Source organism: Melanotaenia boesemani, chromosome 3 (assembly GCF_017639745.1).
Source record: "Melanotaenia boesemani isolate fMelBoe1 chromosome 3, fMelBoe1.pri, whole genome shotgun sequence".
Classification (NCBI taxonomy): Eukaryota; Metazoa; Chordata; class Actinopteri; order Atheriniformes; family Melanotaeniidae; genus Melanotaenia; species Melanotaenia boesemani.
In genome coordinates this window covers 5919282-5929692 of record NC_055684.1, presented here as the reverse complement: position 1 = coordinate 5929692, position 10411 = coordinate 5919282, and the positions used below count along the sequence as shown (strand labels likewise).

General features: G+C 45.5%; 1 protein-coding gene across 1 annotated transcript; it reads left to right on the top strand.

The window, feature by feature from the left end:
- The first annotated feature begins 3489 nt into the window (after positions 1-3489).
- Positions 3490-8958, top strand: si:ch211-117k10.3 (Krueppel-like factor 15). Its single transcript, XM_041981314.1, has 3 exons — positions 3490-3624; positions 5069-6108; positions 7327-8958. Exons 2-3 carry the CDS (start codon positions 5096-5098, stop codon positions 7493-7495), a joined length of 1182 nt encoding a protein of 393 aa, XP_041837248.1. The 5' UTR covers positions 3490-3624; positions 5069-5095; the 3' UTR covers positions 7496-8958.
- Positions 8959-10411: the final 1453 nt, after the last annotated feature.

The following is a 10411-nucleotide window of genomic DNA, read 5'->3' as shown; positions in this document are numbered from 1 at the left end:
CTGTCTGTGGGGTTGTTGCTGCCACGCACCACAGCCACCACATCCAATTCCCTGGTCATCCACACCTGTTCCTTCCATCTCACCGTGCCACATTCACTCCAGTCCTGCCCTTTAGCCAATTAAGCCCCGGATCCCTGATCAGTCACACCTGTCTCCCATCTGCTCACCAGCCCTTTTATACCCCAGCACCACATTCAGTTCCTGTCGGACCTTGACGTTCATCCCTGCATGGATCCACCTCATCTCCTGTTCTCACCCCATGGATCTCCTCCCGCTGCCTGCCTCCATAAGATGACACTCTTTCTCCCTTGTAAATAAAGTTATGTTAACCCACCTTTGTCTCCGAGGGGTCCATCTGTAACAGTTGCCATGGTGACATGGGGGTCCTGCACTGCGGCCGTGTGGCTGTGGTCTGGGCCCCGGCCTGTCCTCACCTGGGTGGCTCCCCAAGATTTTGTTTCCTTACAGCAGAGTCAAGCCAGATGTTTTCATTTTCTTATTTTTTTTAGAGACAGTTATTATAGATGGGAGTTCATGCTTGTACAGATTGGGGTCTGGAGGGGGTGCATGCTACTTGGTTTGTATGAATGTGAGTTTGTGTATGATTGTGCCTTTTTATTCTTTGTTGACTACCGCAGTGGTATTATTTGTTTTTAATATGCCTGATTTGTTTTTATTATGTACAACACTTTGTGTCACTTTCTGTATGAAAGTGCTATATAAATAAAATTCGATTGAATAGTGTGTCTTGCCATGGCAACTCTAGAGGGGTATTGCACGAAACCAAGATAAGGGATTAAGCCGGGATATGTTGGTTATCCTGGCTGAATTTAGCCTTAAATTGGTTGCATGAAAGCAGCTCAAACTAAACCCGGCCAAGTTACTGTGGCGATTTATCCGCTGCAGCTAGCCTGCTCCAGACCAGGCTAACTGCAGGAAGATTAATCCTAGCGAGTCACCTGCATGTCCAACGTCAATTCTGTGAGGAATTAATGTGTTTTACAGCATGTCAATGATGCAAGACGATGTTCTCTGAGTTCCACATCAGAGTTCCGCATTCAGATCTGGTAGAATCCAGCTTTTACTTTAGCAGCATTTAGCAAGAAAATCAACATATGAGGAAAAATGTCAATTTTTTTTAAAACAAGGAAAATAAATAAACCATTTCTGCTGTTAAGTTATGTAAAATCACAAGGTTTCTCATGCATCATTTTTATACATCTTTTTAAGCATGTGGTTGGATAAAAGACTAATGCTGGGCTCACACCGAGCGATTTTTACAGTCGCAGACTAAAAACGGAAGTCTTTAGGAAATCTTGGGAGTTTTACTGGAGTCACAGCGCTCATCTCGGTTGTTAGGGTTCAGCTGGGAATCTGCGCTGTTTTATGTCTTTCTCTAGTCTTGGGTCTGCGACAGTATCAAACGTGTTTGATATTATCAGTTGCAGTGACAAAACACAATCAAACAGGTAAAAGATGAGCTCTGACAAAAGCACAAACAGGAATCCTGACAGAACACTGACAAAAACGGACGAAAAAAAATAATAAAATAAAAGGCGAACAACAACTGGTGATGAAACGTTGTAGGTGGATAGTCCAGAAGAGAAACAGATGGTTATTAAGAAGTAAGTGTCTGCTGTGGATCATTTATGTGTTACAGTATAATGATCCAACAAATGAGATGCTGATGGGTCGGTGTAACACCTGGTGGAGCCACACTTAATAATGATGTGTAATTCCCTGGAGGGAAACTTTCCCCTTCTTTGCTTTGGTGTGGGCAGATCAGATTCCATATCAACTGTCCAACATATCACAAAAATACTAAAAGAATCTAGTTCTAGTCTTGTAAATAGTGATTAACAATCTTTGTAAAGCTCAGTCTGAGACTAGGTCATTAGATGTGAAAAGATGTGAGCTGATAGTTTTCTAGAGTCTTTTCTAAATCTTTTTAAAGTCTTCTGATGTAAGCCCAGCATTCATTAGACATGTTTTCCAGTGCATGTAACAAAGCTCAGATCATCTACACCAGCTTTCTAGAACATGACGATGAGTTCACTGGACTCCAACGGCCCCACTGTCACCAGATCTCAGTCCAGTAGAGCAGCTTTGGGATGTGGGGGAACAGGAGATTCTCATCATGGATTTGCAAAAGGGACAGAACTGACTCTACTTCAGTAAGAGGTTATAATCCTTCAATGTCTGAACCAGGATGTTTCATGGGAGTTCTATCGGCTTTGGAGCATTTGCTGTGGCCTAACCAGAACCAGAGACTACGAGACTGAACAAACTGATTGAGACGCATACGCATCGCCAGATGTCATTTACCAGACCACGTACCCCGGTAAAAGAGGTCTGTGCCCCAGTGTGATCTCAGTGATTAACCATCCATCAGTGAAGAAAAAGATGATATAACAGTAACAAGGACAGAAGACAGTTATGTTAGACTAATATGAAAATTCAAATAATGCAGATTCATGGAAAGAAAAGCTCCAGTTTGTTCTGAATTTTTCAATAATTATGGATGAATTATGGATGGGGATACCTCTGGTTCTGTACTGGGGATAACTCTAGTTCTGGGTCTCTGGTTCTGGGTCGGTGCTAGGGATAACTGGGTCTGTGTTGGGGATAACTGGTTCTGTGCTTGGGATTACTCTGGTTCTGAGTCTCTGGTTCTGGGTCTGTGTTGGGGATTACTCTGGTTCTGGGTCTGTGCTGGGGATAACTGGTTCTGTGTAGGGCAGAACTCTGGTTCTGGGTCTGTGCTGGGGATAACTGGGTCTGTGTTGGGGATTACTCTGGTTCAGGGTCTCTGGTTCTGGGTCTGTGCTGGGGATAACTGGTTCTGTGTAGGGCAGAACTCTGGTTCTGGGTCTGTGCTGGGGATAACTGGGTATGTGTAGGGCAGAACTCTGGTTCTGGGTCTGTGCTGGGGATAACTGGGTATGTGTTGGGCATAACTCTGGTTCTGGGTCTGTGCAGGGGATACTGTAACTCTGGAGCTGATTGTGCAGGAAAGATGCTGTACCAGCTGCTGAACATCATGGCTGACTCTGACAACACAGTGAATGAAGTGTGTTCAGTGTGAGGCTTCGTTAAGTTCAGTGTAAGACAGAAAGATATCGGAGATCATTCCTGCCAGCAGCCATCGCCCTCCAGAACAAAACAATATCTTATTCTAATTAATTATTATTGTGTCTATTAAACACACACACAAAAATAAACAAGTCTGCTAAAATGTTGTAATTCCTCTGGGATTAATAAGGTTTTTTTCTTTTTCATTTTATTGTCTATATGGAAAAGAGCTTGCTTTGATGGTTAGGGTGCTCGTGGCTTTTAAAGCTGCCTCTGAACAACACATGGTAGTCAGAATTTATCGTGCAGCAGCCAATCAGCGCGCTTCTTTTAGGGCGAGCCTCCGCTGCTCTCGACCAATCACAGACGCGAAATAGGACCCGTGCCTCCGAGTTGTGCGGCGTTGTGGTCACGTGACGTTGGGAACTGGAATGCCAACATGGACCCGTGGCAAGGACGGGATGTGAGCGTGCCACGACAATAACAGGAAAAATAAGGCGAAAACACGGAGAACCGTCGACGGCTCCGCTTCCCTCCTCCTACAGACACACGGTAGGTCGAGCCGCGTGCGCGGGATCGTCACCCGCACACGCACGAGAGTATAAATAGAACATTTCTGTTTTTTTTTTTTTTGCTTTTTTTTTGACCGAGGCGAACTTGAAACTCGTGGATTCCGATGCAGCCGTGGTTGTTTCCACACCGTCCGCCTGCGCCTGCGCTCATTCCCAGATTACGGTTTTGTGGCTGTTTGTTTGTTTGTTTTTATGTTGCTTTCTCGCGGTGGTTGTTGGTGCAAGAGGAGTTGTTCGCCATATGCTCGTTGTGGGCGCGTCGTTGCGGGCCGTGTTCCCCCAGCACCGTGCTCAGGCCCTGCTGCAACATGTGCCCCACAGCAGCGCAAACATCGTCCATAAACAGCCGGGATTATCCTCCCCGCGCATGCGGGTCTGTTTGGACTTTAATACCGGGGTGTGCGGACGTGTGACGGGTCGTAGCTGAGGGGAGGAGAGAAGACACCCCCCACCCCCCACTAATTAAAGCTTAAACCAAGGATTTCAGTCGTGAAGTCTCCATTTTGAATAAACTGATTTATCTTGTCAGTTTTAGCACTTAACCTTTACTCCAACACATTTTACTAGTTTTGGTCGCCTTTTTTCATATTTATTTATTTAAATGTAAAACAGAAGCTGAACCCTTTTAACCCCAGTCAGCATCAAACAAGATGTTTCTCAGCTGTCAGATTGGGAGGTAAAATGATGTAAAATGAATGTATGAATAGATTTAGCAGCATAAAGACCGACCAGAAGAAGAAAGCAGAATTTATTACTAACAGAACTTTGTAGAAATAACACACAGATCAACAGTGACCAAGCCTTTTCTCATCTCATCGTTCTTTCAAGTCTTGGCTTTCAGGAGAAAAAATATTGGCATTGAAACAAACACACAACAAACTATTTCCATATTTCCACTTATTCCTCTTTTCCAGTTATTCCTGCTACTATTTACCTGCTATCCTCACTAAACCAACTCTCTCTCTCTCTCTCTCTCTCTCTCTCTAACTCTCTCCATGTTTATAGATATATATATATATATATATATGTGTGTGTGTGTGTGTGTAAAATTCATGTAGTTTAACTAATGCTAGGCCATTGTATGATAGTAATAACAATATCGTACATAAATACCTTTTTAAATGATAAATGTAATAGATAAAATAACTCACGTATGGGATTGGTACTACAGACAGAAAAAAATTACATGGGAACAGTTTTAATACCAACATTGGAGTTGTATTTGTTATTTTTGTTTTGTTTATTTTTGTTTTATTTTGTTTGTGCTGTTTTTGTTAGTTTGCTTTTAATTTTATTATTTGTTTTATCTTATTTCAGTTCTGTTCTATTTTATCTATAAAAAAACATCATGCTGAATCTAAGGATATAGATTAATGAGAAATTAACTTCATAATTGAGTGTGTGTGTGTGTGGTGTGTTTGCAGGGTTTTGGTCCAGCCCCCTGCCCTGCGATGGTGTCCCTCAGCAGCCGGACACTGAGCGCGGAGACGGAGCTGTTCAGGGACAGCCTGTTCTCCCTCTGCCTCGGGGATGGGGCTGACAGCCCTGAGGCCGGGCAGCAGCCCCACAGCCCCGGAGAGAACGAAGAGGAGGAGGAGGACGACGAAGATGAAGGCAACCCTCTGCATATTTTTCTAGGTGCGGTGGAGGAAGAGGGACCGGCCTGTCAGGACCCCAAACTGCCTGAATTCCCTTTCCATCCCTCTTCCCCATTTTCGCCCACTCTGGAGGATATCGAGGAGTTCCTGAAGGAGAAGATGGAGGTTGTGAAGGAGGAGCTGCTAACTCCCAAAGAGGAACCCTCCCCTCTGCCGTGCACCTTTACTGACTCTTCATCATCCTCTGCAGCACCCATGGCGGGCATTGCAGGAACCAGCACTTCCGTTTGCACTTCCAGTCCTAAAAACGAGCCTGACCCTTCCCCTTCTGCCCCCCTGAACCCCTCCCTGCCCTCCCTGACCTCGTCGATGCTCCTCAGAGCTCCGGTGGTCCTCCAGCTCCAGCCCTTACCTCTAGCCCAGCCTCAGCCCCCAACAGGTTCTCCTCCTGCAGCCCAAAGCGGTATCTGGCTCACACATCTGGTCATGGGGCTCCAGGGGGAAGGGGCACAAAATCTCACCCTGCTGGCCCCCCAGGTGTCCCCCACAACCACCACCACCTTGATATCCTTAAACAGTGGGGACAACAAGTCCGCTGAGCAGAAGTATGTGAAGATCGCCCCTCTGCCCATCACCACCAGGACTCTAGAGATCACGAGTGTGATGGGGGTCGGGGGGCAGGCCGGCGGCCTCTTAAAGGCCGTTCCCCCACGGTTGACCAGGGTGCCGCCTACAGAGAGGGTCCACAAGTGCTCCCACCCTGGCTGTGGGAAGATGTACACCAAAAGCAGCCATTTGAAAGCTCACTTCCGCCGGCACACAGGAGAGAAACCGTACACATGTAGCTGGCCCGAGTGTGGGTGGAGGTAGGTGACCATCCACTCCACATGTGGACGATGAAAAACACTCCACTGTGTGAAATGATTTAATTTTTTTAATGACGGACTGAACGGCACAAATCAGATTATTTTTTTTTCATATGTGGTCCTACATCAGATATGGATCTATCTGATGTAGGACCACACCGAGTCAGACAAATGTCACAATTCTGCACCAGTGGATCATCATTCAGGCTTAATTAGGAAGTACATCCCCATTGACACAGCCTCCAGTAAACGCTGCGCACTGTGTGACGTCGTGCTTTCCTCTGCACATGCGTGTCACTTCACCGCCGTGTTCACACGTCCGCATGATGAAGGTCGCATTGAAATGATGTAAAGGGCCACACTAAAAAAGAGAGGCTGGCATCTTAGTAAACCTGGATGTGTCTGGCTGTTTGAGCGACAAAAACATGGTGCTGAAGCTTCAGTTCAGGTATGTGCTGAATATAGCACAGACAGAATATATAATATATAGATAAATGTCATGAAAAAGATTAAACATGAATCCAGAGGAGGGGGAAACCCTCCTAACCCTAACCCAGAAGCAGCTCAGCCTCATGAGATATTTCAAAGTTTGAAATGTTGGTTTCATTTAGTTCAGCGAAGCTAAAACTTTAAGTTTATTTTTAAAATTATATTTTTTCCACTTAACGTTTTCTAAACCTCATTATTCACAATAACCTAAATATTATACAAAATACAATCGGTGTGTGTGTAATGATGAAAAGACGTCCTAACACGAGCTGCTGAGAGCAACGCTGTAAAAATCAGGCTGCACTCAAATTAAGAAGTAGCACCGTTAGCACTGTTAGCACGGGTACTGCTAACAGTGCTAACAGTGCTACCAGTGCTAACAGTTAGTCTGGAGCCCAGATAAAAGTGAGGTTGTGTTGGGAAAAAGATGCCAAACATGACTGTGATAAATATTTCTTATGTGTATAAAAGGCAAAAGTATTCAAACCAGTAAAATAGTTGATCAGTTATCAGGACTTGACTGAGTTCTGGTGGTAAACCTGCCTCCATATAATAAAATAAATAACATTTTCATCTAGAACTAACTCATGGGAAAGTCTTTTCTTCTATAATCATGTCAGTCATGAAGGTGGTCCTTGGCGAGACTGATAGTGTCTGAGGTTGTCCGTGACTTGGTTTTTCTGCATCCTTTGGGTTTCTGATCCGGCCGTTGTGCTCTTGTGTCGCCAGGTTCTCCCGATCCGATGAGCTGTCTCGCCACCGCCGCTCCCACTCTGGCATCAAGCCATACGAGTGCTCGCTGTGTGAGAAGAAGTTTGCTCGCAGCGACCATTTATCCAAACACACCAAGGTCCACCGCAGCTCCAGGCCCAGCAGGATCCTCAGAGCCACCGTGTGACGCTCCGGGCTGGCCGGAACCGAGCCCGTCCAGGCGGCTGGGCCGGCCCAGAGTCCCGGTGTTTCTCAGGACTTTTGGTGCTTTACAAGCAGAACTTTTCAGAAGATTCTGGAGATCTGGTTGTTGTTTCTCCCTTTCTCTTCTTCCCTGCTGTTCTCTGAGTGATCCGTCGCCTTATTCAGAGCCAACAGCCACCGCGGAGGAAAAAAACACGAACTTCCGGCCTTCACAAGCACATACCAGGAGACGGTCTTCTGGAACCACCGCTTGCACTACTGCTCCTGTAACCAAGCTACCTGGTGCTGTGTGGATTCAGGAACATCTGGAATAAATTCTTCTACTGATGCTGTCATCTCTCTTCCTTAAAGCCATCAGGGTTCACGTGCATGAGGCTTCCAAACGTCCCATCTGCGTCATGTGTTTGGATCACAAGGCTCGGACGGACTCGAACCACCTGACGGTAAAATTCTGAGTAAGCCTCCTCAGAACAATGGAGTTTTCAGAGCTGTTTTGCATTTTAACGACAATCTAATCATCACTGAGCTGGAGGCTTTGCTCCAGTCTGAGACGATGCTTTCTGCTTCCAGTGCTGGCCTTTACTGCAGTCATCCAATCACCATCCACCCCGTCTGGACCCTTCTGCCTTTTCTCAGCCCCCCTCCATGTCCTAATCTCTTTATCGATGCCTTTGTCCAAATCACAAAACCTCTCTTGATCCTATTGTTGTGCTCTTATCATATGATTGTTCTTATTTAACTGTGACTGGTTGCCAAACCAGAAATCCCCGTTCTGGCCCTGTGAGGGAGTGAAAGTGACGGTTTATAAGCTCATAGTTCTCTGAAAATCGTGGCGCAGCCGACTTCTGTGGCCTAGACTCGGCCTGAACGTTGTGACGTGAAACACTGCTTTTTTTATTATTTACAGTAGCACTTACTGTAAAGTTAGTAGTTTAAACAGCTGGAACGGCAGCTAACTCAGTCTGGTTTAGCAGTTACTCAGATATTAATGTGTACTGAGAACAAAGATAACATGTACAGCTTGTTGCCTTTATGTAGATGTGTTTGTTTTTATTTGAATCAAAGAGGATTTTCAAACAGTGCATTAAGCTATTCGGTGGTGTTTCTGGAGAAGTTGTAGGTCCGTTCTGTGAGCTTGATTGTAGCGTGATCAATGTGTGGAATGTCAGGTTCTAGTCTGGGTTTGGACTTCCAGTCTGCCCATGGACAAACCATTAAGCTCAGTCTGCTGGTTGCAAGTGCACTTCTGTTTGCGGAACGTGAGAAACTGTCGCTGAGTTTTAACGGCAGTTCCAAGGTGGAGGAGAAATGTATGTAATAGGCAGGTTTCAGTCATGTGACCTTTTGCAGGCTGATGTAGTTCTGGCGAACGAAGTGGTGGTCAAACAATCCAAGCTGTAGATAACAGCTTCCATCTTATCCAAGAAAGATTCAAACTGGGAACTGCTGCTTCAGACCAGCTTCTACTCGGCCAAGCAGACAGAAACATGGAAAATCTTGGAAGTCTGGAACTTCCTGGTGTGTGGACGGTGAAGTTGAGATTAAGCCCTTGATGAGTAATGCTGCAAAGTTTCTGATGCATCATAAGAAAAAGATCAATTTAGAATGAAATCTGTCACTTTTTAGCGCTTTCAAAAAATATTATAGGTCATTAATCCATATCGGTCCGACCTGGAGAAACGTGCGCAGGTAGGATGTCTCCACGCGTGAATCCATTTATTTATTTTAAAATAATGAAAAACTCAAAATATTTCAAATTTATTATATGATTTGATCAAAATACATAAAATGATATAAAATGAAACTTTTTTTGCAACACCCAGATACAGCTGTTAGAGCAGAGGTCCCCAACCCTGGTCCTCAAGACCCACTATCCTGCAGGTCTTAGATGTCTCCCTGCTGCAACACACCTGATTCAAATTAATGGCTCGTTAGCAGACTTGTGCAGAGCTTCTCAGAGATTCGTTTAATTTGACTCAGATGTGTTGCTGCAGGGAGACATCTAAGACCCGCAGGACAGTGGGCCTTGAGGACCAGGGTTGGGGACCTCTGTGTTAGAGGACGTATTCCCAGCAGGGCAGTCCGGGGGAAACATGTACCACCTCCCATTGGGTTGGTTTGTTTTCACACTGAGCTTGACTGAAGCTGACCAAACCTCCGGGGCAACATCATGTAGTTACAACAACTGCCCCCCAAACCAGCAATATTCGGCAGATGCCACTGCTAACCAGAAAGAAAGAAGAAGAAAATCCAGCTCATTGATTGGCCAGAACCGAAAACTTCTCGTTCACCACAAGTAAACAATGGATCAACGATAAATTCCTGCAGTCTGGTTTCTGGTTTTACTTTGGTGTTTAAACCTGATCCGGTTTACACCAGAATGGGTCCAGTATGAGCAGCAGTAGAGGCAGCCATGTTGATCTACATCACTTCCTGTCTCTTCTTCACTGGATGCTCCCTTTGCTTTCACACTGGAAGAGAACCAGACCACGCTGCTCCAGATGAGCCGCACTGTCCACAGACGTGGACCAGGGATCATTTAAACCGGACCTAATGGCGCCTGGAGTTTTATGCTACGTTAAGGATGGATTTGGAGCATTTTCTCCATCTTCTGCGATGTTTATGTGTGTGATCCGGTCTGTGTTTGGGGAGGCTGTGGATCCTTACCCTGACAGTGCAGTACCACCAGAAACCATGGGGGCAGTGTTGAGCAGTAGCAGTAGTGCCATCAGAGAAAGGAACAAAGAAAAAGAAGCTGGGCTGAATTTGATGTAGGGTTGGGCTGATTCACTATTTAATCGACTCATTGCAATGCAACACATGAAATGACAAGAACACAACTGCAAAAGTGTGGCCGGAACACAAAAGTCGCTCATGCCGCCCGGACATATCAAGGGGA